The 16318-nt window shown below is 42.4% G+C and overlaps 3 protein-coding genes across 11 annotated transcripts in view; 2 read left to right on the forward strand and 1 right to left on the reverse strand.

The window, feature by feature from the left end:
- The window catches only part of LOC115533898 (cytospin-A), a 36389-nt gene extending 23299 nt beyond the window's left edge, over positions 1-13090 (forward strand). The window contains exons 1-13 of one of the 7 annotated variants that reach the window (XM_030344390.1): positions 5945-5962; positions 6074-6144; positions 6288-6379; positions 8053-8505; positions 8996-9069; positions 9340-10034; positions 10129-10213; positions 10329-10404; positions 10504-10540; positions 10856-10952; positions 11185-11301; positions 11816-11875; positions 12147-13090. In XM_030344390.1, coding sequence (XP_030200250.1) covers positions 6340-6379; positions 8053-8505; positions 8996-9069; positions 9340-10034; positions 10129-10213; positions 10329-10404; positions 10504-10540; positions 10856-10952; positions 11185-11301; positions 11816-11875; positions 12147-12236 — 1824 coding nt within the window. In that variant the 5' untranslated portion in view covers positions 5945-5962; positions 6074-6144; positions 6288-6339 and the 3' untranslated portion in view covers positions 12237-13090. Of the gene's footprint in view, positions 1-5215; positions 5796-5908; positions 6380-8052; positions 8506-8995; positions 9070-9339; positions 10035-10128; positions 10214-10328; positions 10405-10503; positions 10541-10855; positions 10953-11184; positions 11302-11815; positions 11876-12146 lie in introns of those variants that run through there. The other 6 variants (XM_030344389.1, XM_030344388.1, XM_030344387.1 and 3 more) reach the window with 6 other exon arrangements.
- Positions 12712-14519, reverse strand: grcc10 (gene rich cluster, C10 gene). 2 transcript variants are annotated; one of them, XR_003974258.1, is made up of 5 exons: positions 14393-14519; positions 13869-13922; positions 13519-13695; positions 13108-13396; positions 12712-12958 (listed from the first exon to the last, which is right to left on the reverse strand). XR_003974258.1 is itself a non-coding variant. In XM_030344399.1 (4 exons), the coding sequence occupies exons 2-4, from the start codon at positions 13918-13920 to the stop codon at positions 13257-13259; spliced, it is 369 nt and encodes a 122-aa protein (XP_030200259.1). In that variant the 5' UTR covers positions 13921-13922; positions 14393-14519; the 3' UTR covers positions 12712-13256. The 2 variants fall into 2 exon arrangements, 1 of the variants encoding a protein (XP_030200259.1); XM_030344399.1 differs by having other exon boundaries at positions 12712-13396.
- Positions 14428-16270, forward strand: saysd1 (SAYSVFN motif domain containing 1). 2 transcript variants are annotated; one of them, XM_030344398.1, is made up of 3 exons: positions 14428-14512; positions 14709-14934; positions 15432-16270. In XM_030344398.1, exons 2-3 carry the CDS (start codon positions 14734-14736, stop codon positions 15750-15752), a joined length of 522 nt encoding a protein of 173 aa, XP_030200258.1. In that variant the 5' UTR covers positions 14428-14512; positions 14709-14733; the 3' UTR covers positions 15753-16270. The 2 variants fall into 2 exon arrangements, with proteins under 2 accessions (XP_030200258.1, XP_030200257.1); XM_030344397.1 differs by lacking the exon at positions 14428-14512 and having other exon boundaries at positions 14521-14934.
- Positions 16271-16318: the final 48 nt, after the last annotated feature.

Consider the following 16318-nt stretch of genomic DNA (forward strand, 5'->3'; position numbering starts at 1 on the left):
GTTACCCTTTACGTTTCATTTGATAAAAACAACAGTGTTACCCCTTATGTTTTTTTCCCATGATGAATGATGAAAAACAACAGTGTTACCACTTATATTTTATTTGACAGAGACATTTTTTTTTTTTCATTTATGTTTTTTTTTCATGACGACCAATAAAAAACGAAAGTGGTACCCCTGTCGACGTTTTTGCAGGGATCCAAACCTAAAAATGACAGTGTCAGCCCTCATGTTTCATTTGATAAAAATGACAGTGTTACCCCTTATGTTTTTTTCATGATGACCGATAAAAAATGACAGTGTTACCCCTTATGTTTCATTTGATAAAAACGACAGTGTTACCCCTCATGTTTGATTTGATTAAAACGACAGTGTTACCCTTTGTGTTTTTTTTCACGACGACCAAAGAAAAACAACAGTGTTACCCCCTATGTTTTATTTGATCAATATCGACAGGTTTACCCCTTATGTTTATTTCATGACGGCCGATAAAAAACGACAGAGTTACCCCTTATGTTTTTTTTCTTGACGACCAATAATAAACAACAGTGTTACCCCCTATGTTTTATTTTATGAATATCGACAGTGTTACCCCTTATGTTTATTTCATGACGGCCGATAAAAATCGACCTCCAAACCTATCAATGCATCATCAAGACACCGAATAAAGTCAACACAATGGTTATGCTTGACTTTATAATTCACATGAAATAGAGATATGAGTCTTCCAACAGAGGACATCAACCGGACTTGAACCCCGGTCTCCAGGGGGTTAGCTCACAGCTCTCTCCAATTCCCACTGAGTTTTATAATTTAAATATGTCTGTGGTTATATATGACAATATATGCAATGGACATGATAGAATTACGTTTCAAATTAATGATATTGTCTTTTCCACAGAAATTGAGCCGCAGTCGCCAGTGGGTTAGGCAGAGTACACTCCACTGCACCACTGAGGCGATGCCAAATCACAATGATCAATCATCAATAAAGAGGATATACATGACATTAAAATATATGTGTGTTTTTCTATTATTTCCCTTATGTTTTTTTTCATGACGACCAATTAAAAACGACAATGTTACACCTTATATTTTATTTGACAAAGACAACAGTGTTACCCCTTATGTTTTTCTTCATGACGACCAATAAAAAACAACAGTGTTACCCCATGTGTTTTTTTTCATGACGACCAATCAAAAACAACAGTGTTACCCCTTATGTTTTTCTCACGACGACCAATAAAAAACAACAGTGTTACCCCTTATGTTTTTTTTCATTACGACCAATAAAAATCGACAGAGTTACCCCTCATGTTTTTTCCATGTTGACCAATAAAAAACGACAGCGGTACCCCTGTCGAAGATTTTGCAGGGATCCGAACCTGAGCTGTATAGAGAATTAACCTCCGAACTTATCAATGCACCATCAAGACACCGAATAAAGTCAACACAATGGTTATACTTGACTTTATAATTCGCATGAAATAGAGATAAGAGTCTTCCAACAGAGGACATCAACCGGACTTGAACCCCGGTCTCCAGGGGGTTAGCTCACAGCTCTCTCCACTTCCCACTGAGATTTATAAGTTAAATATGTCTGTGGTTATATATGACAGTGCAATAGGCATGATGGCATTACATTTCAAATTAATGATATTGTCTTTTCCACAGAAATTGAGCCGCAGTCGCCAGTGGGTTAGGCAGAGTACACTCCACTGCACCACTGAGGCGATGCCAAATCACAATGATCAATCATCAATAAAGAGGATATACATGACATTAAAATGTATGTGTGTTTTTCTATTATTTCCCTTATGTTTTTTTTCATGACGACCAATAAAAAACGACAGTGTTACCCCTTATTGTTTTTTCATGACGACTGATAAAAAACGACAGTGTTACCCCTTATATTTTATTTGACAAAGACAACAGTGTTACCCCTTATGTTTTTCTTCATGACGACCAATAAAAAACAACAGTGTGCCCCTTGTGTTTTTTTTCATGACGACCAATCAAAAACAACAGTGTTACCCCTTATGTTTTTTTTCATGACGACCAATGAAAAACAACAGTGTTACCCCTTGTGGTTTTTCTCATGATGACCAAAGAAACACAACAGTGTTACCCCCTATGTTTTATTTGATGAATATCGACAGTATTACCCCTTATGTTTATTTCATGACGGCCGATAAAAAACGACAGAGTTACCCCTCATGTTTTTTCCATGTTGACCAATAAAAAACGACAGCGGTACCCCTGTCGATGATTTTGCAGGGATCCGAACCTGAGCTGCAGAGTATTGACCTCCGAACTTATCAATGCACCATCAAGACACCGAATAAAGTCAACACAATGGTTATACTTGACTTTATAATTCGCATGAAATAGAGATAAGAGTCTTCCAACTGAGGACATCAACCGGACTTGAACCCCGGTCTCCAGGGGTTTAGCTCAAAACTCTCTCCACATCCCACTGAGATTTATAATTTAAATTTGTCTGTGGTTATATATGATAGTGCAATAGGCATGATAGCATTATGTTTCAAATTAAAGATTAAAAATTAAAAATTATTTGACAAAGACAACAGTGCTACCCCTTATGGTTTTTTACATGACGACCGAAGAAAAATGACAGTGTCACCCCTCATGTTTCATTTGGTAAAAACGACAGTGTTGTTTTTTTCATGACGACCTATAAAAAACGACAGTGTTACCCCTTATGTTTCATTTGATAAAAACTAAGTGTTACCCCTCATGTTTAATTTGATTAAAACGACAGTGTTACCCCTTGTGTTTTTTTTCACGACGACCAAAGAAAAACAGCAGTGTTACCCCTTATGTTTTATTTGATAAATATCGACAGTGTTACCCCTTTTGTATTTTTCATGACGACCAATAAAAAACAACAGTGTCATAGATCGCTACCTAGCAGAGAGTTGTAAGCACTTTCCACCCTTTTCAGTGGAGGAATTGGTCTCCCCAAGCAATGTTATACTTAAAAGGAGCAAGTAAGTTGCATATTAATTTAGTCTTTCGGCCTGTAGCATATAAACAAAATGAAGCAACTGTCCCATATTTCTAACTGCATTTGAAGTAGACATTGAGACTCACAAACAATGGACGCTATAGGACATCGACTGTCAAGCGAGATATCCATCCCTCCCGAGATCCGCAGATTAGCCAGCGAAAGCTCTGCCTCAACAGGCCGGCAGAGGAGACGCTGTGAGCGGAAGCAGAAGCGAGGAAAGCGGGCCGGTGTACGAGCTCGGCTAAAGGCTAACCCATCCAAACCACCGCTTCCTTCAATCTTCCTAGCCAATGTTCGCTCAATACGGAATAAACTGGACGAGATTAGACTTCGACTCACAGCACAGAGGACTTTGACTCGCTGCTGCTGCATGATCTTCACCGAGACGTGGTTAGACAGCACCACACCAGACGCAGCTATCCAGCTAGCAGGCCGCACCGTCTACCGGGCCGACAGAACAGCTGACTCGGCTGTACAAAGGCGGAGCAGGCAGCCATCCAGAGGCTGATTAAAACAGCGGGAAGGATCATTGGAGTAGAGCTGCCCGACATCTTGTCCATCTCCTCCTCCCGTTGCCTGCAGCGCTCTAAACGCATCCTCACAGACCCTTCTCATCCTGCCCATCATCTGTTCCTGTTACTCCCGTCAGGGAAAAGGTTCAGATCAAAAAAGGCACGCACCTCCAGGATGGCAAAGAGCTTCTATCCCTGTGCAATAAGGCTCCTCAACAGCTTGACCACCCCACTCCCCACCCCCCTTCATCTCCCCCCAACCCCGGCCCAGCCCTCCCTGCCCCCCATGGACTGCACTCTAATACTTGATGCACCTTAACATGGAGATATGGAGATATATTGCTTTCATTATTTTTATTATTATTTTATGAATGATATTTATGAATCTATTTATTAATTGTTATTTATTATTATTTAGCTGTGTAAGTCTGGTTGCCTCTACTGTCTCGTTGTCTTTATGGCAATGACAAATAAAGTACTTTGAACTTTGAACTTTTTGAACTTGACAGTGATCATGATTTGTCTCAATATCAGAATAACAACAATGTAGGTGGAATGGCCATGAAGTAGGTCTGTATATGCAGTGTAAGCTTGTCCAGGCCCTGCAAGTCAGGATTTAGGCTATGAATCTGAATGAAAAGTAGGTAAATACGTAGTGGCCATCCCCAAAATGCACCAGAATACAGGAAATCAAATCTATCAAATTCAAAAAAAAATATGGTGGGGGGGGAGGAACCTCAGACCCCCTGCCTGTTACTGTGCCCCACCAACATGTTCGATCGCCAGCCGCCACTGAGAATGACCAATGGAAATAATTCTCTGCACAATTTGAATTGTGTTTAAATATGCTACAGTGGTCATTTGTTTAGCCAATTCATGTTAAACAATGAGGGTTTTGATTGACCCGACCCGGCCCGCCGGTTTGGGCCGGGCCTTTGATCGAGCGTTTGTGTTTTATTTGTTTTTGTTATCATTGCTTTATTGGCCTAATCTGAGGAGAAATCTATGCCATAGACAGACATTTTATAGGCCTTTATTACACGGGTCTTCTCAATGCCGTCGAACGCTCCGTTCACTTGCATGGTTAGTAGTCCGGTAACTTGTCAACCCCAGCGTCTTCGGTTGCTACGCGACGTCAACGTCTTATAGCACTGCTGATCAACACTACGAATGCTGGTAACGAATAAATTGTAAAAAGACCCACCATGTGAAGTTATCTTCCAAATAAGATTTGAAAAGCTTTGGAAGTTTATTTACAACACTATTTACATAGTTTCGGAGTAGTACACGTTGACATTTTAATACAGTTCAGCGAGAAAGGCGACGAAGAATATGAAGGGGGCGTTCCAGTCTGCAGTGGGATGATATTGGATGGGCCGGCTCTCCTGGCAACGCCCCTTCAATTTACTTGTAATAGAGGACAACATGGGTCGCAGCATCGCTCAGCAGTTGACCGGGTAGACATCAAACACATCAACAGTGTTGGATTGGTTCTCCTAATGGACCGAGCTGTTAATTAGCTGTTCAATGTGTGTGTGTGTGTGTGTGTGTGTGTGTGTGTGTGTGTGTGTGTGTGTGTGTGTGTGTGTGTGTGTGTGTGTGTGTGTGTGTGTGTGTGTGTGTGTGTGTGTGTGTGTGTGTCCTGAAAAAAATAATCATCGGCCATGGTGTTTTTGAGAATGATGGATTTACCGGTTCTAAAATATGAATGAACCAGTTACGAAATATGAAAGTTATGCAAGGAATGCTGGGCGCAGTAGAACGTCTCAGTCTCAACTGCGTAGCCTAGTGTCGCAAGGAATCACTACACGCTCGGCCGCCGCCACACCACGCCGCATACAAAGGAGAAACATTATCGCCCACACACACAGCGTATAACTGGAATAGATTTGGTGCTGCTGACTCCGTCCCAACACAACACATATTTCCATCTAGGGGTGCGGCGTCGCAGCCGGTTTGTTTCCACCGTCATGTCTCCTTTTTGTCGCATTGGGATGGGAGTGATGCGATAGAAAAGTTGACGCTCGTGTAGGCTGTCATGTGTGCGCTTCCTTTTCTTCAGCTCTGAGTGGACAACTGATGTAACTGGCGTGATTGGTGATGATCACACATACATTTGTTGATGTGTGTGTCTGTGTGCAAGTGAAGCTAGCGACCATTGAAGCCTCACGGGGGGAGAGCGTTGAGGTCTGGGGTCAGACGCCGGGCGGTCACTGACCACATCGGAAGGCTCACTGCGGATAGGTTGGCAGGTAAGCTGCTGGAACTAATAACTACGAGTCCTTTAGTCTGCAGGCGTCGGGCGAAACGCAGTCCTTTGCCTTCCTCCTTAACCTAAACAACTTTTGGAGCAACTAGCATGTTTTACACTAACCGGATGCCAGAGGGGACGACACATGGATAACTAACCCCTTGATTTGTCAGTGTAAATTCTGTGTAATGGGGAGGCTACCTTCCTCACAGCATACCGTTCGTGTTACTGCTTCTCACTGGTTATGATATACCGCCTGTCTATTTGTTTCCATCGTAGCCTACGCCTCGGAATCTCATCTCTGTGTAGACATGTCGTAGGCTATTTCCCTTTCCACACTCTCAACATGGGTAGGCCTAATTGATTAACATGTTATCATGTTGATCAAAATGAAATGCCCAATCCTTTGGTGGATATGAGGACAACATATGTCCGCAATAGCCTTTATTGTTGAAATACATATGGACCACTATTTTTCCTCACTCTCCACCAGCCAAACGGAGGAGCCAGCGCCCACTGACTACCTCGACCCTATCCCGACCACCATGGGGAACCACGCTGGCAAGGACAGTATTGGCCATACAGGTATGGTCTGGTCTGCCCTATACAAAGCTCACGTGAACTATTCCAGTACACTAGTATTCCATTACTTTTGGGGAGGTTTTCTTTTGGAAACATTAAGGGTTCTGGCCTATAGGGCTTTTTAACGAATCGTTTTATCAACATCATCTTGCTGAATTAATTGATATTTCATTAAATTTTTATTCCACCTAATTACTAATTATTATCTTTTAACTGGTTATTTTATAGAATAAATGCTTTGGCATATTTTGTTATGGCACATCCTCCTTCTCTAACTCTTAATGAAGGCACAAACACATTTTATCTTAAATTATTGCATGAATGTTCGATTGTCTCCTTGTGTTCAGTCTATTGAGCTGTTAAAATAGTTTCTAGCTATTTTCTTCCTGGTTCCCACACTCGTATATTGTGTGCCTTTTTACAGAGTCCCATTGTGCATGTGAATTAAGGTAGAATGTGGGAATCTCTACCTTAATCAAAACCATTTATTTTATTCTGACTGACGCCTCTTACACTTGATCGCCTTCCTCTGCCATACGTATATATATATTTTTTAAATTCATTAATTCTTTCTCGTTTTGGATTCTAATAATAGATTAGTGATGCTTTTCCTCCTCCCAGTTTGCAAGGAGTGGACTGGGAAGAGATTAGCTTCACGAGTACACATTCGTATCCAGACAGATTGTTGAGTTAGCATTAGCACAGACTGGCCCGACAGCAGAGTAGAAATAAAGCACCAGAATCATTTAATTTCTCCAGGGTGCACATTAGAACCCTGTGTGTGCGCAAAGGCCACACTTCAATAATTACGGCAAGCAAACAAAAATGGCAGCATCCATTTGGCATCTGTGGGATCTCAAGCTCAATATTTGGGTGAAGACAAAAAATTCTGAACAGTGCGTCCCTCAGGCAGGATGTCTTTACCCTGTTGGCGTGTGTGTTTCTGTTTGTGTTTGTCAATCAAAGAGTGGCAAGAGAAGCTCAACTAATCGACCGCATCAATCAATCATGCAGTCATTGATTCATGGTCTGGCAACTGTCTATCTTGAATCAAGGCTGAGAAACACAGACTGGACAATATAAAGTCTTTTAATTATTATAAGTGGTTGTCAAGTGCTTCAGCATTCTGAATCCTGTGCAGTGATTTTCGCCCGGCCAGCAAAGCATTACAGTATACCAGCCATGAGATGACCAGAGCATGGATTGGTTGGATGTGGGATGGATGGACCTGCCTGTATGAAGCTCTCTTTTGGGCAGGATTTTGTCTAAATACCTGACCGTGGTCGGAGAAACCTGTGGCCTCAATGATTGATCCCTGAGAGTATGTGTACAACAAGAATATTCAAGGTCCAAGAACTGACCCCTGTGGAACACCACATATCAACTGATCATACTTGCACACGTCAACCTACCATGGCACCCTACAGAACCTACTAGTGAGGTAGCATTCATTTCTAACCATTAATGCACCGTCCCAGTGATACCGAGATCAGAGCATTTAGGAGCATCTGAAAGTTCACAATACTGAATTGGAACGTTTCAGTATTGATTTCTGGATATACAAACTGTTTATTGTTGATATTGTTACTTCAATCATACATTCAATTTTTTGTGCTCTTTTACAAAAAAAAAGTATGTTAATAGTAACTTCCAGGGTAATGTGTATTTACTTCCAGGTTCTCCTCTGGATTTCTTCCACACGCCTCCTACGAGCCCCTCAGAAGAAGCCCAGCTCGCTGCTTTGGCCTCCTCCTCCTCCTCAGTCTTCACCAACAAGATGCAGACCCCCTGCAGTCCCTGCCCCCCTACCCCGACCCCGAGCAACTGCCCGCGGCAGCAGGTCCTTCAGGGGGAGTGGGCACTGATCAGCATGGAGAGTCAACCTTCTCCACAGATGTCTCTGAGTCACGAGAAAAAGGAAGAGGAAGAGGCGGGAGCAAAGCATTGTGGGAACGTGGGCTCACTCAGCCCGGCGCCGATGCCGCTGCCCTGGGGCTCGCCGACGGAACAAGTCTGGCAGGAGAGAGACAGTGGGCTGGAGACGAGTCTGGTGATGCAGAGTCTGATGGAGTACTACAGGGCCTCGCTGGGCCTCAGCCCCGGTCCTGACGACTCAGTCGGAGCAGTAGGTAGGACCACAACGTCTGCTTGTTGAACCGAACTGTGAAAGTTGGGCACATGGCAGTGTTTTAGCTTCGGGAAATTCGCTAACCCAGCTGATACTGTTTTTTAATCTGGTTTTAATTTTAAGGAATACCGTCATCCTGTCTGTTTCTGATTTGGATTACATTTTAACTGACGATATAGTTTTCCCCTCGAGAATAACAAAACATCAAGGCCTAGCCCCATCCCTTGAACGGAATGATATTATTTAGGTATATAATTTGGGTTTTATAGTTCTTATTTTGCTATTTCAATGAAATATTAGATTGTGAAAGAACAATATACACTTTATTTTTTGTGTAGTTGTAAACTGCCTCCTAGTGGGTATGCTTATTAATACTGCACTAACTACCCGACAACTCTTCCTCAAATTACTAAAATGGCATAGAATCCATCATGTGATGTCTCGTATTAGTTTTTTAAAGTAGGGGCCTTGTGTGTTTCTACTTTTGCCAGAGCTCCTCAGGCGCTTGGTGTCAGAGAGGGGTGAGCTGGTCGAGGAGGTAAACTTCTTAAAGGAGACTCTACGGGTAACTCAGATCTCCTATCTTGCTCCATCACCCAAGTACTGGTTACTGAGAGAGGCAACTATGTATGCTGTGGTTAACCTATGCCAACCTATGCGGTTCAAGAATTGTATTGGTTTTCATATATAAACATACTGTGAAGGAACATGACTATGGAGAAAAAAGATCATCTCACTTGAATATTAATTGTTAATGTTAATTTAATGATTATTAAGATGCATAACTGTTCAACCTGAATAGTTCTTTAACTCTGCTCCCCCTGTGACTCTGCAGACTGAGAGGGCAGAGTGGCTGCAGTTCCAGCGTGACCTGCAGGTGGCGGTGTCCGTGGCGGACAGGCTGCGTGCGGAGGCCGAGCAGGCGCTGGACGCGGTCCGGGAGCACCACGGCGCCGCGGAGGCCCGGCTGGCGCAGGCCCTGAAGAGACAGCAGGAGCAGGACCGGGAGCTGCGGGACCTGGAAGCCCAGCACCGAGACGCCCGTCATCAGCTGTCCACGCTGAACGCAGAGAGGCGGCGGCGGCGGGGGCACACGGGGTCGGACGCTCGAATCAGTGCACGCGGTTTGGCGAAGGATGGAGCAGAGCCAGAGGTGAATGTGGTGGGAGACTCCTCGGCGGAGGAGCAGGGTAACGACGGGAAAGAGGAGGGTAGGCGGCAGAACTGCGCGGTGGGAAAGAAGGACTTAGGGGAGAAGCTGCTTGAAGGGGTGCACACGGATGTGGAGGCTCAGGACGTGGAAGGACATTGCGAGGCACAACCTAAAGGTGTGGAGGACGGAGGGACGCATGGCTGCGTGGGGAGCCTCGGGGGGGAGGGTGACCTGGAGTCGGAGAAGACGCAGCTTGCTGGAAAGGGTGTCGCTGAGGCTTACATTCTCAGTTTGGCTGCCATGAAGAAGAAGGAGGCGGAGGCAGGCATCGGTACTCCAGACCACAGGAGAGTTTTGATGCTTTCTGAAAGATCCTGGTAAGTGGCCGGGTCTTCCCTCAACGGGCTCTCTTTGTTTTATTACATGACAGACAATCATGCATCAAGGGATTTTGTTTTTGTCTTTTCTCAGGAGCCTTTCTCGACTCCCTCTCCCTGAAAACACCAATAAAAGCTGCCCCTGCCAAAACAACAGTTCAACGTTGCCGCTATGCAAGGTAGAGTGGATTAAATCCATGCACAATTTTAAACAGATATTGCACCCAATGTTTTATAAAAAAAGGTTTTGCTGTTCAATCGTGATGAGATAAGTTTGTTCCTAACCTTTTCTAGAAGGAAGAGCCTGCCAAAGAGAAAAAGACGACTAGTCTTCTGCAACGGCAAGACAGTTGGTCCAATTTTTCTACAAGTAAATCAACGTTGTATTAACGGCATCGATATTCCGTTAAATTACATTTTCTTTGGTTTTGATCATTTTAAATGTTTGCTGTGTTTGTTTTGCTTGAAGAAAAGCCGGATGAGGACCCAAACCCTGATTCCAATAGGTAAAAAAACAAGTTATGTTGTTTAGAAATTTGATTAGTTTGATTATTGCAGACATGACAGTTGGTGCCACCTTACGACTTTTGACTAGTATTCATTGAATCGAAATTTTAAACAAAGATTAAGTGAACTGTAAAATGGATGTTGCAGCACTCTGATGCCCACTGGGAGTAATGGGATTGTGAAAAGAGAATTTGATGACATAAACATGCATTTATTACAGGAGTTGATCCTACAAAGAAAGGCATAACATGACCCCTGAGAAGAGTTAAACGCTCTTTTTCTCAAAACTCTCCCCTGTTGTGCTGCTTCCACAGACCTCAGGATGCCTTTAGCGTTCTGCTACGACGTCACGGCGGCTCCAGGAGAAACGCCTTGCTCCGCTGGTGCCAAACACGTACCAAGGGATATAAGGTTGGAGATTAAAACGTTACTCCTGTCCAACAGTGCACACAGTTTTCGCTGAATTTGACCTTTGAGCGGGGATGGATCTCTGAACTCGGCCCAACTCAAATAGTATATTTGTGCTCAAAAATTTGTAATTACCCTTTTAATTTAAGAACGTTGTTCTGTTTAGTAAGGTCTCTACCAGTGCAAGTGACTCGGAATCCATTCTATGTTCTCAAATCAAAATGTGTTTGAACAGAATATTGAGATCACAAACTTCAGCAGCAGCTGGGAGGACGGCCTGGCCTTCTGCGCCGTGTACCACACCTACATGCCGTCGCACGTCCCATACGGCAGTCTCACACCTGAGGACAAGGTGAGAGAAAATACTCTGAAGTTCTAAAGTTCCAGTCCCAGACGGGACTTCCATGTTGTTATTTTATGTTGCATCTCATTCAAAGGCCAATATTTATATATTTCTGGATTTTTCTATGCATATCCATATGTATTTATTTTTATTTTTTATAGTATAGACTGATCAAAGTAACTAAAACTAAAGATAAAGGACAGATTCCAGCCACTGGTTCTTAGATCAACACTGAGACAAATTTGTCATTTTAAGAACAGAAAGTACTCTAAGTTGGAACATTTGCCAATTGATACTATTAAGCTATTCACAAGATGCCAAATACTAATCATCAACTTTTATTATTAGACTCAAGGTTCATTTAAAAGAGAAGCAATACAAAAAAAATAATAGCCAACACACACATAAATGAGCAGGATTCCCAAACCGATAAAAATCTAGAGGATCCTTTTGGCCCAAAGTGCTACTATGACAAGGGAAGGTCTGTCTATGACTGATTCGGTTCCTTCTTCTAATCTTACAGAAAGGCAACCTGGACCTTGCTTTCCAAACTGGGAACAGTATTGGAATCACAGCCACACTGGTAAGATGTGAGGAAGAAAGAAAGTTTTCTAACCTCAATCACATTTAGGTAGAGCTCAAGACTCTTGATATATCAATTCAGTTATTATGATTTTCAATAAAAAAATGAATAAATGTTTAAATGTAAATCCAAAACAACAGATTTCAATCTTGGATCAATATTTGATTACAAAACAGGGCCTATGTTAATAATGGCACTTTATTTATAGGCCTTAACATTAGAACCTTGGGGGTTTATCTGTGACATGCTTTTAATAACCTCAATGTGGCAGACGGTGGAGGAGATGCTCAAAGCAGACGGACCCAACTGGCAGAGGGTACTGGGATACATTGAAGGCATCTTTCGCCACTTTGAGATGTGATCAACCACCTTCAACCACCCCAAGCTTCCTTCAAATGTTGTGACCCATCCCCGAGCAGAAAGGACTGAGGACCACTCCTCCACAGGGAGCAGCAAGAGAACCACATCTCTTTAAAATGGCCTGGGCCACGCAAAGCAATATGAGGCACTATGATATTTTGTGTGTAAATGTATATCTATGAATCTTTTATTTATATGAACACTTCCAGTCACGCATGTCACATCTGTTCTCAAACTCGATGCACAACAGAGGGAGGGGCCGGACGTGAAGTTTATATGCTGGCCTGGTAAAACGTATGATTGTATTCACTGTGTGAGTGGGTGAAAGGTGAGAGACGAGATGCTATTTAATTTTTAACAATTTACAACCTATAAACAGTTTCCAAACGTTGAGTAACAATAATAAAGTTATATGTATACATTTATAATGGTGCCAGTTTGGTTTGTGATGCATGATGATCAGAACAGACGGAATGTTATCTTTTACAATTTTAATACATATTTGTCAATATCTGACACATTATAAAATGATTGCATTTAAGTGGGTTATTGTGAATGACATGGGTTATTGTGAATGACATAACAATTTATCTCAGGGCTCCAGACTGCAACCAAATGGTCCTCTTTTGCGACCAAAATTTGAGTGCGACTGAAATTTGCCCTTTTTAGACTTTGTATTTGTACACGTTAAACGGGGAAGGGGCGTGTCATCGAATCCGGCATCTGTAGCAGGCCAATGAGTGTGAGAATGATAGGGAAAAAAGTTATTCTGGAGCCCTGGAACCTGATAAATAAATACTGTGACCATAACACAATTCCAGCAACCTCACTACAATTATGCATTCAATGTAAAAAGGTAAAACACTACTTACAACATGGATTTAAACAATGAAATTGGGATGCAGTGTAGGCAGGCTTCTGGAACGACTGAAACAATGAATAAGGGCAATCAAATGGCCAGTTGGCAGTTTATGAATGTTACAAGCTTCCATTTTGATATTCCATTCTGACATTCCATTCCTCATGAGGCTGGTATGGCCCCTCCAATCGGTGGTGTGGACAGGGGCGGCAACAGGAGGGACTTCAGTTTCGCCGACATGGCAGCAATCTCTGGGTCCTGAGTTTCGTACATCTTTACTAATCTGGCAAATTTCAGTACACCTGTAAAGAATGGCAGGATCAGCTCAGCACGAACATTCAGGTGGTTTCTGGTGACAAGAATATCATTCCGAATGGTTAATAGTTAACGTGCGATATATAAAACGATGAAAATATGACTTTACCCTCTCCCTCATTGTTGAAGCCATAGGCTTTGATAACCTCTTGTTGAATCTGTGTGGCTACAGGAAGGACAAGCTGCAGCATCTTCCCCATGTCATTGCAGGCACTTTCCCTTGCCTCCTCCATCCGTGCAACGTTTTCTGGTACAGAGAAGGCCTGGATGACCTCACTAAGCACCACTGTATGTACACAAACAGGGGGGAAAAGCTTTTCAGTATCGCAAAGATTTCAGATATTACCCTCAATCTGAAAACTGAAAGAGGAAGTAGACAATGTTGAGAATTAAGAAAGCTATATCACATATATTATAAAGAGTAACAAACACGTGCTAAGGTACTAATAAAATAATTACCTCTGGCCTGCTCAACAGTAAGGGTCAGTTGTGGTGTTGGAGCTGAGGCCATTTCTGGGGGGGGTCGGGGGCAGGGGAAATAACCAATGTATTAGGTCATAAACTCATAACTAGCAATACATTTATTGTATGTCTGCCTTCAGAATGTCTGCCTTTCGTGTGGGCGTGATTGTAGACCACAATGTCGTGGATGGAATTTGCCATCTTTCATGACACCCACTGAAAATAATTTCTAGTGCAATTCTAGACGGGTACGGTAAACATTTAAGGTTTATTTATGCAGCTTCTTTGTTGCAAAATTCCAGTTCACTTCCACAGTAAGCAACCTGGGAGCGTGGTTTTAAATTCAAGAATACAGCAAACAGTCATCGATAAGGAGATGCTCTGCCTCTTGTTTGAGTAAAGACTATGGAAAAAAAGCACATACTGTATTGGCAATTCAATTGGCATATGTATTATTATAAATTGTGGACGAAGAGGATACAACTATACTTTGCATGATAATGTTGTTAAATATTACTCACCAAAGGATGAAAACAAACCGGGCGGTGAAGTTCCTGGTTCTGTTTAACGTTAGGACCTTTACGACAGTATTTACGACAACTGGTTCCGGATTCCGATAAATACACGTTGACAATTGAGAGGTAAACAAACCTGAAATAAACCCTCACAATTATTCACTGTGTTGAAATCCTTGATCGTATTCGACTATATTTGTTTATATGATTATGTAGCAACTTCAAATGTGATGTTTTCATATACATGTGAAGCAATTGACTACATAGACATGTTATAGTTACTTCCGATAACCATGGTTGATGTCCACCCATTTCCGCAAAGCGGACAGGTACCAGTCGGGGCTGTTATGGAACAAAAACTTGCTGAATTCAGGGCTAGGAGAAAGGCTGAAAACGCAACCAAAACAGTCGAAAGTACAGCCAACCAACCGCCCAGAACATCGACAGCATTAGACACGATTGAACCTACAAACGAGGCGGCACTACAGGCTCCCACGCAGGCCAACATCACCAGCCCTTACATAGAGAGAGAAACGATCCAGGTCGAGGTAAGTTTCCCAATGCAACATAATACATGTGGAATTAACACTGTTAACTATATGTCCTTTGTGGCTTACTCGGTCGTGGTGGGTGAGGTTTAACACACACACACACACCGCGCGCGCACACACCGCGCGCACACACCGCGCGCGCACACACACACACACACACACACACACACACACACACACACACACACACACACACACACACACACACACACACACACACACACACACACACACACACACACACACACACACACACACTGCATTCTAACTAATGATAGGCTAAAGAGAATTGAGAACATTCAATACAATTTATCAATTTCTTAACACATATTTGATAGGGTTAACCCTAACCCCTTTTATTTAACATTACATTGTAATTGGTTAACTAAATGCTATTCCATTCTGTAATAATATTTTAAAAAAACAATGTGCCATACTTTCCTACTCGAGATGTGTTTGGAGATTAATTAAACACGTGTGTCTACCTTTTGTAGGATAGGTCAGACTGGACTCTGGACAGTGCTATTGGAAGATGGATTGGTTCCAGCAGGCTTTGCTTCGATAATCGCACTTTATTTAAAGTTTTGCTGTGGCTTGTCCTTCTCGGACTCTTCGCTGAACTGGAATTCGGCCTTCCCTTTTTCGTCCTCTCCCTCTTCTACTGGATGTACCAAGGACTTCGCAGCCCGGCTGCACGACAACCCGGGGAACTGAGTGCTTATTCTGTGTTCAACCCTGACTGTCAGCCCATCCTCGGCGCTATAACTGTAGAGCAGTTAGAGGGAGAAATGGGTTACCATTCTCTATCTGCCTAACAAATTAAGAAATGAAAATTGTCCTGTTGGGAAAGAGTGCCTCAGAGTGTTTTTTCTTTTTAAGTTATTGGACATGTAGTCATCCAGTTTTATTGGGTTGTCACAATACGTCATGAAGTAATATATTAAATAAAGCTCAATAAGCCACATCTCTACAGAGTAGCATGTCTTTGTTGTTTTTAAATAACATACTTTCCAAGATATTCAAGTATTTAGATAATGGGAAAACACCTGGTTTTTCCCTGATGTGAATTGAGTGATTTCTTGTTTCATAAAAAAATGAGTGGGAGTTTCATGCAACGTGGTGGGCGTGCTTTGGATCCAACAGAGTCGACGTCTTACTCTACTTCCGGTCATCAACAATTGAGTGGCAAAGTCACGATCCTTCCGGTAGAAAAAAAAAATATGTATGGGTTTCAATGGAGAGAAAGTAATTATCTTCTGGTCCCAGTCTTTATATGTCCCGGATTAAACATATGTTGTTTGTGGAATTAAATGATATGATATTTTCATGCCAAGAGTGTGACCGTTTATTGTGCAATTGTTCAGTTAAAGGCTGTAGAGAA

Source organism: Gadus morhua, chromosome 21 (genome assembly GCF_902167405.1).
Source record: "Gadus morhua chromosome 21, gadMor3.0, whole genome shotgun sequence".
Lineage (NCBI taxonomy): Eukaryota > Metazoa > Chordata > Actinopteri > Gadiformes > Gadidae > Gadus > Gadus morhua.

What these genes read in the sequence shown, in the direction of transcription:
- grcc10 (XM_030344399.1), bottom strand. Translation starts at nt 13,920, where the DNA reads ATGGCCTCAGCTCCAACACCACAACTGACCCTTACTGTTGAGCAGGCC. An exon ending in TACTGTTGAGCAGGCCAGAG is followed by an intron (nt 13,696 to 13,868) that starts GTAATTATTTTA and finishes GTGTACATACAG; the next exon opens with TGGTGCTTAGTGAGGTCATC. An exon ending in CTTCAACAATGAGGGAGAGG is followed by an intron (nt 13,397 to 13,518) that starts GTAAAGTCATAT and finishes CATTCTTTACAG; the next exon opens with GTGTACTGAAATTTGCCAGA.
- saysd1 (XM_030344397.1), top strand. Translation starts at nt 14,680, where the DNA reads ATGGTTGATGTCCACCCATTTCCGCAAAGCGGACAGGTACCAGTCGGG. An exon ending in GAGAAACGATCCAGGTCGAG is followed by an intron (nt 14,935 to 15,431) that starts GTAAGTTTCCCA and finishes TACCTTTTGTAG; the next exon opens with GATAGGTCAGACTGGACTCT.